General features: G+C 50.3%; 1 protein-coding gene across 4 annotated transcripts; it reads right to left on the reverse strand.

Moving 5' to 3' along the window:
• Positions 1-996: 996 nt before the first annotated feature.
• Positions 997-15,452, reverse strand: ROGDI (rogdi atypical leucine zipper). Of its 4 annotated transcripts, none has more exons than XM_068420218.1 (12): positions 15,396-15,452; positions 12,551-12,622; positions 11,388-11,470; positions 9,952-10,006; positions 9,335-9,415; positions 6,072-6,167; positions 4,685-4,783; positions 4,081-4,194; positions 3,176-3,225; positions 2,505-2,631; positions 1,830-1,948; positions 997-1,241 (listed from the first exon to the last, which is right to left on the reverse strand). In XM_068420218.1, the coding sequence occupies exons 1-11, from the start codon at positions 15,435-15,437 to the stop codon at positions 1,907-1,909; spliced, it is 861 nt and encodes a 286-aa protein (XP_068276319.1). In that variant the 5' UTR covers positions 15,438-15,452; the 3' UTR covers positions 997-1,241; positions 1,830-1,906. The 4 variants fall into 4 exon arrangements, with proteins under 4 accessions (XP_068276319.1, XP_068276316.1, XP_068276317.1 ...); XM_068420215.1 differs by having other exon boundaries at positions 997-1,270; XM_068420216.1 differs by having other exon boundaries at positions 997-1,270; positions 1,782-1,948.
• Positions 15,453-15,854: the final 402 nt, after the last annotated feature.

Genomic DNA, 15,854 nt, shown 5'->3' on the forward strand with positions numbered 1-15,854 from the left:
CATGACCGCAGCTAGTCACAAGGCTAATTGACTGGAATCAGTAATGAGTCTGCTGTTGCATCAGCCCATCCAAGCCTCTCTACCTTCCACCTTTCATTACTGACTAACAAACATACTCATCAGTCCCAGCCTGATACTCATTTGTAGGCTCTGTTACTGCCTGCAACCAGCAGCATTAGCATGCGTTAGACCAAGCACAGCACCAAGTGTCAAGTCCTCAGAGAAGGCTGCAGCAGTAACAAGGCTGGCACTCACTCATGCAGGACCCCAGGGATCTCACAAAGGGAGAGAAAGGCCACACATGCCCAGAGCTGTGGTCTATGCAGCCAAGAAAAAAAAAAAATTAAAGCAACATATGTATCTCTAGTCTCCATCCTTGGAGCTATTTAAAAGCCATCTGGACATGGTCCTGGGAGACTGGCTTTGGGTGGCCCTGCTTGAGCAGGGGAATTGGACCAGACAGACCCCAGAGGTCCCCTTCCAACCTCAACTGTTCTGTGATTCTGTGATCTCTTCCTTTTGAGCACAGTGCGCTGGATAGAACTTGGAAAACAGGATCCTGGACAACCATGCTGTCAAGATACGCTCCAATGGCCCTGGTTTTGTAGGGACATAGGTGAGCCTGCAGTCTTCACCTCAGCACACATGTAGGCTCCTGGGTAAGGCACTCCAGGGAGGAAAGCCACCAGAAACACAGGCTGGACAGGGCTAGCTGGAGCCAAGCAGGAGACAGGTGATGCTTCCTCATCACTTGACAGCCAGCTCCATGAGCCAACCCAATCCAGTCTCAGTACCTACAGCCTCCTCCAAACATGACCGTCAAGGAAGTTTGGAGACATACTTCAAGTAGTACTCAGGTGTCAGACAGCACTGGACTGAGGCTACACAAACCAGGCCCAGCCTTCGAAGAGCTGCCCAGCCCTGTCCTCAAGAGACCACTACTGTCCTCCCAGTAAGGCAAACAGTAATCCAGCACACGTAAGAGAGCACATCATCTTTGATACTCTTTCATTCTCAGCACTGACAGCCCACAGGAGCATGGCAGGTCTGAGGATCTTTATTTCACAATTGTCGATGGCTAGAGGGGTGAGTTACATACTGTAGCTTCCACAGGTAGGCAGCAACTCGTAGTAACAACGTGGTACTCACTCTGGGTTTAACGACAGGATGTGAGACTGCACAGCTGTGCTCAAGGTACCGAGGCAGCTCCAAAGGCTGGCAGTGAAAACAAGATACTAAACCTGGAAAAAACCAATTGGCCCAACTAGGGCTTAGGGAAAAAAAAAAATATCATCACATTGAGGCCAGGGAAAAAAAAACAAACCAAAAACTAGTTCAAACAGCAGCAAGTAAGAATATCCCCAAAGGGGAATCAGTAACATGGGCATGGACAGAACAGACAGGAGAGGGAGAAGCTCAGGGCTAGTCATAAGCACAGCCAGACCAGATCACAACATATTTCACTACATGGAGCAACATGCCCCACACTTTTTGTGGTGTGTTAAATTAGTCTGTCTTCATCCCTTCCCAGCCAGCTCCCAGTCCAGCAGTTACAGCACTGTGTGCAAACAGAGTTAGTGACAGTGGTCCACAGCTCCCCATCCCTTGCAATGGACTAGTGTAGTTCATCAGAGGCTTGGAAAGCGTGAGCCACACAACGCACACGAGAACAAAGACAGGTGGAAGCTCTGGCCAACCACACAGCATTGCTTGGTGCCCTGCTTATGCAGCAGTCCCAGGCAAGGCTACTAATGTTGTGTTTCTGGATACACTGACCCTACCCTATGGAGGGCCACATGGTAGGGAACCACAGCGCTCCTCAGGCTGACCTGGACTCAGCTGGCACGTTGAAAACAAACAGGGAGACACTGGAAGTGCTGTAAGGGCTTGGACACTCCACAGAGAATTAATATGGCCTGTAGTTCCAGTAACTGGAGAAAACAGAGATCTGGAAAGCAAGAAGAAAAGCAGGTAAGTTCCTGTATCCCTTGGGCCATAGAAGAAAGAGCATAAAACGTGTGCATGAAGATGGAGCTTTACAGCATTACACACTCCAGCACTGCACTGCAGAAGGGCATATTTCCTGATATTGTCACTGAAGAGGCTTGGAGCACAAAGTTACTTGCTCAAGGTGGCAGCCAGGTCAGCTGCAGACCTGGGACTGAACATTGGTCTACTGGAATCTAGTTTGCTGAGGTCTCCATGCCTCCTCTCCTGGCATTTCCTCACATCCAGCTCATGACTGAGAGCACAAAAGTGTCTACCTGCTCCTCTCCATCTAGTCATTAGTTCAGCAAACACATCTGCCACACTACTACCCTTATCCCAGATGGCTGTCTGCTGCGCAGTGCCAGCCAGCTCCCTGGCTCCAAAGCACTGACTCATCACTTGTTTTCAGTTTATATGTAAGTAGTACAGAATAGCATCACATCAGATTTTTAGGAGATCTGAGGTCCTCTCAAAATCCAGAGTTAAAAACAAAGCCCCTTCTCTAAGGCCATTACCTTGTCCTTCAGTTGCTGGCAAAGCTGCAGTGAAACTGTGAAGAAGACAAGGGCATCATTTAACCATGGGACAACACATTCCACTTTATGGACATGGCTGACTTCATATCGCTGGTTGCCAAACTCACTGGAGTAGGGAAAAAAAGAGCACAGCTTCACACACGACAGCACAGAACACAAAACTCAACTGTCCTCCATTCTCACAGAAGAGATCATTATGATTTCTACTACGTTTAAAACAGCACCTGGCAAACTTATGGAGTACAAACTCTCAGTCTACTTCTGACCAGATTTGGAGTTAAGCTAAATCTAACAGGGTTTGAGTAGAAACTGTACCACTTTCCAGAGAGGCACAAAGGCATGAAATGCAGACTGCGATGCCAATAACTTAATGTTCATTTTGGTTGCCACCTCTGATCTCTAGACAAACTCATGGCACTGTATGGGTGGGCTGTATCCTGAAAAGCCACATCTTTGGGCCTTTATGACCGAGTCATTAAAGAAACACTATTACAGGCACCTGTGCATTCACAGGCACAGCCATAGCAGGTGACTCAGTCCAGCTTCGCCACTTAACAGACGCTATAATCAAAACTGCATACAGCCATTGGGATCTCATCCTCAGCATACTCCTACACCTATCACACAGCCCTTGTAGTGACTGTACTCACAACATGGCTCCAGGGTTGTGTAAAACGGACCCTCCAGCAGGTTTGAAGTTCTAGAGGAGAAGGAAAAGGTCATTAGGATTTTGACACAGTAAACAAACTACTTAGAAGGAGGATGTTTAAGGTTTGCACTTTCAGTAGCCTGACATCAAGAAATGCCCATACTGTATCTGCCTGAATACTCCATTCGTATGGAATCCATGTCATTTGATCTAGTGGAAGGTGTCCCTGCCCATGGCAGGGGGTTGGAACTAAATGATCTTTAAGGTCCCTTCCCACACAAAGCATTCTGTGATTCTACGATTCTATGATTCCTGCTCATTCATGAAAAAAATTTTACCCAGTGGCTGAGTCCAACTTAGCTCCAAATTTTAGCACCACAAAAATAAGATGAGAAGATCCAGAAGAAAAACACAAGATAGACTTTAGGAGAAATATCTTTATGGAAGGACTGTATTTCATAAAGCTTAGGAGTTTAGCTCTGTTTCTGCAGGACATCAAGCTGACCCAAATGCGACAGGTGGAGCAGAAAAGTATCCATTAAAACTCCATTCAGAAAACCCAAGATGTTACTTCGATGTCAACTGGATTAATACAATTACGCCCTTCCAAAATTACACAAAATTATCAAACTATATCATAAGATAAAGCATTACTTGGCAAAAATAGTTACTGGCTTTCTCCAGAGCACTGGTATTTTCTTCTGGGCTAAGTGGCCATGCCCCAAACTAGATTTAGAGCCAGTGTTCTGTCTGCAGGAGATCTGAACACAGACACAACACCTGTTACAGTCGTTCCTGCATTGTCTTATGCACAGAACATTGCACCATGTAGCAGTACAATCTCCTCCTCACAGTGGGACGTAGGGAGAGGTAAATAAACACGGCTCAAGAGATAGCAGGCATCACCTTAGTTGTGCTGGGCTGCAGCACGTGGAGTTGGTAGACAGTCAGGCACAGCTTATTCAGGTTGATATAGAAATTCACAAGGACGTCTGGAGGCAGAGGAGGGGTGAACATTTTCTGGTGAGGAAAGAAGTAGTTTCTTTGTCAGTGAAAGGACCATCATTTCTAATGCTGGGAAATCACTACCTTTTTCTAAGCCATATTACAGTTACCCCATAGTGAGAGGGACATTAGGAAAGAAACAACGACTGAGCAGCTCGCAGGCAACGGTTGTTCCTCTGGCTGCTCTTGGTCAAATGGCGTGTGCATGATGGTGGCAAAAGAGGACAGAGCAGTGTTCACAAGGGCAAATCATCCCCGGACAAGCTTCCTGGGCAGGGAACAGAACTTACTCTCTGAGAACCAGAGTCCTCACGCCCAAGTCATCTGCTTTCCCACAGGAAGATACAGAGCAGCCAAAAATGCTCAGCGTTTAGACCTACTTCAGCTCTCTTTCTGCCTCAGGAGACACTTCAGAAATCCACTTCCACCAGGATGCAGCACAATATCCTAACTAACTGCTGCATGCTGTCAGACTGTATGGAGATCTAGACCACCACATACTTACTGTGAGACCACTGGAGGCAACCTCTGGTAGAGTCAGAGTGGCCGGAGTGGTAAGCCGATTGCGGGCTCTTGAGAGCTGTAACATCACAGCATCCATAAGCTACAAGATAACGTACAGTACGCTGCTGAGTGGCGATCCCTGGACAGCTCTGGAGAGCACGCTGCAGAATCCTACAGCCTTTTGCAAGTGTTACTACAACCACCACCACCCCCCCGCCCTTCCAGGAATTCAGGGACTTATTGGGAAGGGGTGGCTCCCACATAAATGCAGTTTAACTGTTACCACTGTCATAGACACTTGAGAGAGAGGCCAGGAGTGTTTAATACCAGGAACTGAAGAGAGAACAGCTATTCATTAGAAGAATAAGAGAACATGAGATCAAATACTGAAGCCACAGAAGCATCGACAAACTCATCCTCGACTCTTCTGAAGAACAGGCATTAAGGAAAAACAACAAGCTGTGTTCTAGTTCTCCCCGTTCCCACATCACGGGTGCAACAACTGCCGAATGCCCCCCCACCCACCGTTCATAACCATCTGTGAGCCAGGGCACTAGAGAGAAGAACCAGCTCATTGTGGGTCCAACCCTGCCAGAAACCACAGTTCAAAGGCTCTCTGCAAGCATACTTCCTTTTCCAGGAAAAAAGTGGGAAGCAACATATGTCTGTGGCAGAGCTCAGGACTGCTAAGATGAAGGCATTTTATTTTATGACTAATTTCTCCCCCTCTACTTCCACCCAAAGGTAAAAAGGAAATAGTTTTATTACCCAGCTTCTTCCTATTAGCAGCCCTTGCCCACGTGGAGACTAAAAGGTTTAGCTTTCTCACGTCTGATGTTGTGATGGATTCTAACAAGTCAAAACTCTGGTAGCTTCAGAGAGCGTTTCCAAGCAGAGGGCTGGGCTTTATTGCCACACAGGTGCTGGTCTGTGTCAGACCACATCAACCACTACTAGCAAGCGAGAAGTCACTTTCAAATTGTCAGTAAATCACGAGTACTAACTGTAATCTTTTGTTTGCTGGTGACTGCCTCATTTCTTCTCTCCCCAAAAGCACAGGGAAGAGCATGAGCTGTGTAACCACACCATCCAAAAAAGCTCAAGGGAGATGCTCCCAGAGTATCACTGCTGTGCAACAGGGCACCGACTGCTCAGATTACCATTCACCATGATGCACGACCCTGTTACTGATGCTGAACTGGTACAGATTCCTATCAAATATGAGGTCACAGGGATACTCCTTGACACAGGTACATATGGGTACAACTGGGGAATCCATTTCCAGTCAGAGACTCAAGACAGTAACGTGCATTAGCTGTGTTTAAAACAACAAATGGAGGGAAGAAAAATGCATGTTCCTCCCCAAGTAGAGAGGGCTTTCTCCTCACCTTGAGAACCTCTGAGCCCGTTCTGAACTGGTAGTTTACGTCTCTGTTCATAAGCAGGTAAATGGCTTGGTTAACGTGGTTTCTAGCATCCTGGATCTGCAAAGGTACAAACGCAGCCCTGTTAAAGAAACACTTTCTGTAACACGCATGAGGAAGCAGAGGTTTCTCTGATTATCTCGTTGGCCCTACGAAAATGGTGACTTCTCAAATGTTAAGGCCATTCCTCTCTGAGTACCAGACACTCCCTAACACAAATCTGCTGCCCAGATGCATTATTGGGTTCTTCACTCAAGGACTGGAGATGCAAAACTGTCCAATAGCTACAACCTGGATTGTCAATAAAAGTATTGCTGCTGTGCTGAAGGGCCAGTGACATCAGGCACTCTCATCCTGGGAGGACTCTGATCATGGCTGTTCATGTAGGAATTCTCACTGTTGATGGTATACGGCAGGCAGGTCTAGCAACACGAATAATGATTTCTTCCTTAAGAACTATTAGAGCTAAAACCAATGACATAAATTACATCAATAGCAACAATGAACAGCAAACACAGTTCTAATATAGTGGCTCTGGCAGTATTCCAGAGTCCTTCTGAACTCTAATTGTTGGGGTTGAGAGTTATCTCCAGCATCAAGAAGCTGTCATCATGCTGCTCGTGTGGAACTTGACCGGACTCAGGACACAGCTAGCTCAAGTCCCTCTCAAGCAAGACCGCTTGCAGCCAGGAGGCAATTATCAAAGCAAGGTTGATAGGTGTATCCCAGGGCTTTCACAACCAGAGCAAGAAGAAAATGGCCCTGGGAGAAAGTGACCTGTGTTCAGTTCCAGGCAGCAGCAGGAAAATTGGAAAAAAAGACAAGGGGTAAATCAGAGGGTGCAGTAAGTGGAAAAGGTAAGCAGGGAAGCCTGTATGAGAGGTGGCTACTGGGAGATCGATAACACAGCTTGGGATATTAGAGAGACCTGGACAGGCTGGAGAGTTGGGCGGGGAGAAATTTCATGAAATATAACAAGGGCAAGTGTAGAGTCCTGCATCTGGGCAAGAACAACCCCATGTACCAGTACAAGTTGGGGGCAGACCTGTTGGAGACCAGCGTAGGGGAAAGGGACCTGGGGGTCCTAGTGGACAACAGGATGACCATGAGCCAGCAGTGTGCCCTTGTGGCTAAGAAGGCCAATGGCATCCTGGGGTGTATTAGAAGGGGTGTGGTCAGCAGGTCAAGAGAGGTTCTCCTCCCCCTCTACTCTGCCCTGGTGAGGCCGCATCTGGAGTATTGTGTCCAGTTCTGGGCCCCTCAGTTCAAGAAGGACAGGGAACTGCTAGAGAGAGTCCAGCGCAGAGCCACGAAGATGATTAAGGGGGTGGAACATCTCCCTTATGAGGAGAGGCTGAGGGAGCTGGGTCTCTTTAGCTTAGAGAAGAGGAGACTGAGGGGTGACCTCATTAATGTTTATAAATATGTAAAGGGCAAGTGTCAAGAGGATGGAGCCAGGCTCTTCTCAGTGACATCCCTTGACAGGACAAGGGGCAATGGGTGCAAGCTGGAGCACAGGAGGTTCCACTTAAATTTGAGGAAAAACTTCTTTACGGTGAGGGTGACCGAACACTGGCACAGGCTGCCCAGAGAGGTTGTGGAGTCTCCTTCTCTGGAGACATTCAAAACCCGCCTGGACGCGTTCCTGTGTGATATGGTCTAGGCAATCCTGCCCCGGCAGGGGGATTGGACTAGATGATCTTTCGAGGTCCCTTCCAATCCCTAACATTCTGTGATTCTGTGATTCTGTGATTTGTAGTTTGATACACCTACACTGCTCCCCAGCAACCTCAGATCCCAGCTCAGCCTTGTAGAGGCCTCCCTGGCATAGATCTGGGCACTGGTTCCTTCTCATCTGGAGCTCAGGGACCACAGAATAGCCCTGCTCGTAGAAAGCACAAGGCACTGGAGGCTACAGAGAGGAGAGAGATGATAAAGTCCACTGTCAGACTGCAGAGAGACTCTGCAGGTACTTGGGCTATGGCAGGGTTACCCAACCCAGCAATGCCAACCCTGCTATTATAAGGACTTGTTTCATTCCTATTCCCCCCCGATTTTGCTGTTTTCTAATCAAATTCCTCAAAACTTGTCTGCCTGCACTTGCGTTCCTCGAAAATGTGCCTATGCTACCATTTCTTATGGATGACTTGACTTTGCACAGAGGAACAAAACTCCAGCTGGCACCACTCACTAAGGGAAGAAACTCACAATACTTAAGAGATGCTCATTTTTAATTCAGACAGGACAAAGATCTCCACATAATCACTGTCAATGCTTCTGCACAGAGTCCCTTATGCACTCATATTCCACATCCGAACAATATTAGAACACAAAACTCTTCCAAGTAAATAAAGGAAGGTGTTTTCCCTAAAAGCTTGTAGAAGCCTATCAATGGTGCAGCAGTACAAAACACCCACTGCTGAATGTTACCACAAAAATTTCCTTGCCTCGCTGCAAGGCACAAATAAACTCAGTGAAGCTTGGCACTAACATCTCAAGTACACAATTTTCTAGATTTCTACAGTTACCAGGCAGAGCTTTCGCTCCACTGCCACAGCAGCTGTTGGAAACTGCACTCAAGACCAATGCACTCATCGCCTAGAAAAATCTAAGCCATGGGGTAGCGAAGCGCATGGAATACATCTTTCTCCAACCTACTCAGCTATGACAAAGTAACTGTGGGAAACTACATCTTCGTGATCAGGCACTAGATGAGGTCCTGAAATCAGGCACCTTCCAGCAAAATGGTGGGAAAGAGATTCAATGTTCTGGACAGCCACATCCCTTTAACTCCTTCCCTGAGGGAACCCGGCTATGCTACAGAGCACAATGCAGCCAGATTTGTTCTCAGCATATAGAAATGCTTCCGTTAAAGAATCAGAGCAAGCTACTCAAAGCCTCTGAAGTTGCTCTTTGCCCTGCTAGCCTGGGTTTTACAAGCAGACACAAGGCCAGCACTGCACGGGCACCCCAGGCACTCCTTTTAAAGGATTATCACTGCTATGCAGACAGCCTTCAGCTCGCTGGTGTTTCAGGAACAAGCAGAACCCACCTCTCTCTTCTAGCACCATAACTGAATTTAATTGCATCTGTTTCCTCCCTTAGCTTTAACCACTGGAGCTAATGTGGGATAGATGTAAGCTCCTCTCTCGGACAGCAAGGGGCTACAGCTACTGGTTGGAGGGCACAGACACTACAGAGGGGCAGGCATCTAAAGTTACCAGTACCTGCTGCAATTTCCACTGCTTGTCTTCCCGAAATGCAAAGTGCAGGAGCTGATTATTTCTGGGCATTTTCAGATTAATGTCCTTGAAAAAAGAAACAAACATGTGAGAGCAAGCAGTCGCCATATGCAGAACATGGAGACTACCAGTCCCACTCCATTCTGTCCCCCAGACCATCCTGGCAAGCAGCTTTCAGCAGTCCTGCCATGGCCAGAACTTCAGTCCTCCTACAGGAAGATGTTAATACAAAGGATAAGTCGAAAGGTATTTAGTGACTCGAGATCCAGGCAGGACACACAACCTCATCTCAGAAGGCCCCCAAGGAAATTTGATTTACACAACAAAGACGGTAAAGGCAAGGAACCCCCGTGAAACTCAACTCCACCACTCACCACAGAGTGTGCGTGTGGGGGGGGTTAGATGCTGGATATTGACCAATTTCAACAGTTGCTGAAATGTTAAGGATTTAAAGCCTATTAGGGAAGACTGACAAAGAATACTGATTGATCACTGGTAAAACATAATAAGGATGACCTCTCCCTTGAGGGCATCAAAGCGTAATAAGGATGACTCCCACCCCTTGATGGCAGTACAAAGCAAGAAGCCCAGCAAGTACTCACAGCTTGACACAGGGCATCTCCCTGCAGCGTCAACACACCTTTCACCTGGTCTGTGCTGGAATGAGAAAAAAGATCTGGGCAACGCAAGTCACAGGAGACAAGAAACTACTGAAACTGCCAACCTCACGCCGCCCCTCCCTGGCCCATGTAGCCAAGTTCTCTTCCTTCCAGGGGTCAGCTGGGGGATGCAGGTCAACTCTACATACACTTTTAAGTCCCCAGCTCTTGGCCTGCGGCCAGCTGCTGTCATATTCTTTATGAGCCACCTCACCCTAACTGCCCTGCCTAAAACATCATGTTCATCTCTGATCCCATGCTTATTTCATGTATTACCTATCAACAGTTTGGTTGCTGTTACGAACAGCTCTAGCAGGCACAAACACAAGATATTAGACCAATTACTGACACTGGAGTTCTACGTGGTTCATATGGGAGCTGAAAACTAGAAATCCCACCTCACCTCACCCCAACAAGAAAAAAAAACCCTAAATAAACAAAAAACCACACCCAAACCCCTTAAAAGGCCCTGCAAGCTGACTCACATCTACAATGAACAGTGGGGGAAGACTGAAGCCTTCAAGAACTCAGTTTAGGCATATCTTACATTTTAATACACCAGACAGAGAGTCTTTAGATCAACACTTTTTAAGATCTACCTTGCAACAACATTGAATGAAAAGGAGAATCAGCTTTAATACTTTAAGATCTGAAGAATGCAACCTTCAAACCCAACAGACTCATCGCACCACTCTATAAAAGGCTCACCACGCTGTTTCTAAGGACTACGGTCTCCTGCTTTGCAACAAGCTTGCAACCTCCGCCAGCGTGCAACTACTCAAGACTGAGGCCTATGCTGATGATCAAAAATGGACAGCCATTTCAGAGCTGCACTTCTCTAGCACCTTCTGCGCAGGTCTGTTTGCTCTGTGCCAAAGAGATTTATTATTGCTGTTTTAGGGAGATTAGGACAAAGGTTAAGATTTGTCCATGGTCAGAGTCAGAAATTGAGCCAAGAGCAGAATTCAGGTCTTGTAACTGCAACTCCCTGTGCCCAGAATCAGAAATATGCCCCTTGGCACAACTACCGACAGCAGCACGCTGATGCAACGCACCAGCATGTGGTCAGGAATCGACGACTATTACTGGTGTCAGCAGGAAATGGCATGAGTCTGGTTAAGGCAGCCCCTGGAACATGGCTACGGACTCTCACGTCAACCTGCCATGAGAGTTTGTCCGTTTGCTCCCCCGCAGGTGCAGTCTCAAGTTAAAGAACCCCCTTCACTCCGGGGGTGCTGCGGAGCCCTTTGCCGCAGACGCCCAAGGAACAGCGCCCTTTGCCAGGGGGAAACCCCCAGCACAAACCCCGTCACCGCCGGCAGCGGGGGCAGCAGCCCCCAGCAGAGCAGCAGCAACCCCCAAACCGCCACGCCACTTACCCGGACGTGCTCAGCACAAAGTTCTCCTGCTTGACGTCTCCTCCTGCACCGCCGGTGGGGAGGGTGAACCGCTGAGAGGCCTCCTGCCCAAGAGAGGACATAGTGAGTGCAGGGGCGTCCCCCTGCGCCCAGCCCACCGCAAGCCAGCCCCGGAGGGGTCACCCCGCTGTCTGCAGCAGGAGTGGCGCCCTGCACAGCCCGGCCCTGCGTGCCCTCGGGTGCCGTGGTGCTGCCCCTTTCTTGGCACGCTGGCTGCCCTGGGCTGCACAGCGCAAGCACTGCCGGTCCCTTACCCACATGGGAAGCCTGGAGCGAAAACCAGCCCTCCTGAGTGGTTATACTGGCTGGTAGCTGTCCTTTAATCACACTTCATCCTTAAAACTGTCACAAATTCTTCAAAACAGATACTCTATATACAGATACTGCGGGTTATTGTCACCTGCTACTGAGTCATGTCCTGGGTCAGCACTCCAGCACTCCCACCTCCTCTGGCACCCACTCCTCACCTCCACATTTTTGGCCCTGCTCTTGCATCACCCACTAACCCCCACCGACACCTCAGAGTGTTCAGGGGCTGGGCCTGTTGAAAACTGACCTCACAGGAGAGCGGTGACCTCTTGTGCACACAATCCCCTTTGGCCGGTTCAGGGCTGGGTCAGCTGAACACTTCACGTCCCTGAAAGGGGCAGGTACCGGCAGAGAAATGGGTGTATCGAAGGAAGGATGGTTTTGAATGAGGAGACTGCATGCTACTAATTACTGCACAAGTAGTAATTAGCTTGTCAGCTAAAGGCTATCGTGCTCGTTCCACCATCACATGACGGAGTTACAGGTAGATCCGGATTCTCTGTTCCAGAAAACATTCACCTCTCAGGCAAACGCCTGGCAGACAGGTCTGGCTGCCTCCGTGTGCCTTTACAAAGCAGCTCTCTCAGCAAAGAGGGTCGAGAACAGAGCAGTCTAGGGGAAATCAGCTTCATTGTGAATCTTGGAGACCAGAGAGCAAGCAAACACTTGGGACAGCACTGGACATGTGTAATGGACCTTTCTGTGCACCCTCTACCAAGAATTTTTTCCTCCAGGGGAAATCTACCACCATTCCTCACCTGGGAGAGGAAACAAACCCACGACACAAAAAAACAGAAGCAGCAAATTAACCTCACCTTCAAGATATCCTGCAGCTGTTTCAAAACAGCATGGACCTCTTCTTGTAAAAGCCATTTAAATTCTTCTTCCTACGTTGTGGAAAGATGGCAGTGGAATCATTAGAAGTCAAACACTGGAAAGAAATCTCTCAGACACATATGAAAATCATTTAAGTTCTAAGTGTACTGCTCCGTCCGTGCTGTTTACATCACATGCGAGTAGGAGAAGAAAAGGATTTCTTCCCGATTTGTTGAAAGGCCTCACTCCCCACTCCTCTGCCCCCACCAAACGAATTGTCCTCACTCTTGTTTTGACTTTGTTCACCAAAGCAGCATTCATACAAATCACCATACCAATAATCACATGATTAGGAAAGAACAGGCAGCACGGGATGCGATTTTCAGAGCAAAGGTCCTGCTGCTTCAAAACCTGGAGCATCTTTTTAGGCTGCTGGGGGGGTCTGACCTTGGCTGGCTGGCTGTCAGACACCCACCCAGTCTCTCCCACTCCCCCTCCTCAACAGGACAGGGCGAGGAAATAAGATTAAAACCTCGTGGGACAAGATGAAGACAGGGAGATCTCTTACCAATTATGGTCGCGGGCAAAACAAAACTTGCAGACAAATCTGTTGCCAATTAGATGGTGAGAAACAAAGACAAAAACTAAAAAGCTCCTCCTCCCCCCCCAGTAGCATCTTACCAAGCAACAGCAGCCTAAAAATAAAGCAAACTAAACTGAAAAGTGGAAGGGAAGAAAGGCTGAGGACTCCCAAGCACTTGGGCAAATTCAGTAACAAACAAGTTCAGACCTGATGACACTCCGCCTCAGGCCTCCATCGGTTGCAGATACTCAAACCACAGCTAAGCATTCCTGTTAAACCACAAGACCCCACACAGATCATCAGAGAAGCGGGGACAGAAGCACGCGAGGGACGAAGAAGAGATGGGCACTTGCAACCTTGTAAGAGAGGAGAAATCTTCCACGTAGAAAGTACTGGAAGGGAGTGAATTGAGCAGGTTGCCCACAGAAAAATGGGAAAGGCGTGGTCCACTCAGAAATGCAAGCCTGTGGTTTCTCCCCTGACAGTTCCTGTTCACCACAATAAATAGAAAATATCGACTCACTGATGTGTCACCACCTTATGCAAGAGTTAACTGAACAAAGAGTAGGACAAGGACAGTTTTGTTTCAAGAAACGTTCACCCAAAGCAGGTGCACACAGCAAACCTAGGTAGGATTCTCTGTTATCCTTCAAACCAGTGTGGGTGCAGGATCACTGACTATCACCATTTAATCCTGTTTTGGGTTTCTGGGCATCATAATGGATTCCTTGTTCATTCGTTCTCTGTAACATTCCCTCTCCTCCGGGTACTCAAAGGAACAGAAATCACATCGGTAAAGCAAACGCCTTTAGTGCCTCCACCACACAGATGTTTCTACTTCAAATCATCGTTGGTGTCCTTCATCCCTACAGTAATATCAAAAGATCTTCCCCCCTGTGGTATTAATTTCAGACTGCGTCAAGTTCATTCACCGTGTCTGTGCACTACACACCTGTACTTTTGAGGAATGCTAGTCATATCACCAAGTCATAGAATCATAGAATGGTTTGGGTTGGAAGGGACCTTAAAGACCATCTAGTTCCAACCCCCTGCCATGGGCAGGGACACCTTCCACCAGACCAGGTTGCTCCAAGCCCCATCCAGCCTGGCCTTGAACACTGCCAGCGAGGGGGCAGCCACAGCTGCTCTGGGCAACCTGGGCCAGGGTCTCACCACCCTCACAAGAAAGAAATTCTTCCTAAGATCTCATCTCAATCTCCCCTCTTTCAGTTTAAAACCGTTCCCCCTCGTCCTGTCACTCCAGGCCCTTGTAAAAAGTCCCTCTCCAGCTTTCCTGTAGCCCCTTCAGGTACTGGAAGGTGCTAGAAGGTCTCCCCGCAGCCTTCTCTTCTCCAGGCTGAACAGCCCCAACTCTCTCAGCCTGTCTCCACAGCAGAGGTGCTCCAGCCCTCTGAGCATCTTCGTGGCCTCCTCTGGACTCGCTCCAACAGCTCCGTGTCCTTCTTATGCTGGGGGCCCCAGAGCTGGACGCAGCACTGCAGGGGGGGTCATCAATTCTAGAAAAATCTGGTTTTCACATGTGGCTTTCCCCCTAGCCTAGATGCATCCCTAAAATCCCCTCCCTAGACACGCAGCTTTCACTCCTTCTTGCAGCTTTTGTCCCCGGAGGCATCTCAATGTCAGCTGGTCTATGTCTTTCCTACCTTTACCAAGTCAACAAGGACGCTCGGACACGCCTGACCGCCCTTCGCTAGGGCTGGGCTTCCACCCGCGGCGGGCTGGACTACGAAAACGTCAAGGTCACGTACCACATCTCGCCGTTCACCTCCAGCAGGACCGCTCCGGCACCGACCCCCCTCGGGCCCGCCCCAGCCCAACGCGAGGAGCGGTGTCAGTCGCAGCCCACCCCCGCGCTGCTCGGGGAGAACGCCGAGGCGGAGGCCGCTGAAGGCGGGGCGGGGCGGGGCGGGCAGCCCGGCCTGCAAGCAGGCGGCGGGCCCGAGGGCAGCACGGCAGCGGAGCCTGAGGCGGGCCCCCGACAGCCCGGCCCGGCCACCCTGGCACCGCCCCGCGGGTCCGCCGCGGCCGCCGGAGCAGCCGCCCCACGGCCCGCGCAGCCGAGCGGGCGGCCCTCACAGAGCCGCAGCAGGGAGCCGGGGGCCGCGCCGCCACCCGCTGCCAGCCGGCGGGTGCAGCTCCCCGCCCGGGCCCGGCCGGAACGGGCTTGCAGGGCCGCCCCCGCCCGCGGGCCAGGCCGCGACCGCCGCCGCTCGCCACAGCGGGCCCCCTGCCCGACTCACCAGCACCGCCCGCTCCGCCGCGCTCGCCATGGCCGCCGCCATCCCGCCGCCGGCCCCGCCCCCTCACGGCGCCCTCGGCCGCTCCCATTGGCTACCGGCGCCACCCTCAGCCCGCCCACACCGCCGCGCGTCCGCACGGCCTCTGCCCGGCAACGCGGCCGAGACGGCGTCTGATTGGGCAACACCGCCCTGCCGTGCCAATCGGGGCGTGGCGAGGGCGGTGCCAGGGCGGCGTGACGTCAGGCGGGCGGGAGCGGGCGGTGCGACGATGGCGGCGCTGGCAGAGGGACGGGGACTGCGGGGGCCGGAGCGGGGCGCAGAGCCCGCGGCCTCGGGGCGCCCAGGAGAAGCACGTGGGCAGAGCCCGTGAGGTGAAGCACCGCCCGCCCCTGAGTGCCCCCGCTCCCCGCGCCGGCCGAGGCGGGCAGAGGCGATCGGTACGTTACTGTTACAACGGGG

The sequence above is a fragment of the Nyctibius grandis genome, chromosome 30 (assembly GCF_013368605.1).
Source record: "Nyctibius grandis isolate bNycGra1 chromosome 30, bNycGra1.pri, whole genome shotgun sequence".
In the NCBI taxonomy this organism is placed as follows: Eukaryota; Metazoa; Chordata; class Aves; order Nyctibiiformes; family Nyctibiidae; genus Nyctibius; species Nyctibius grandis.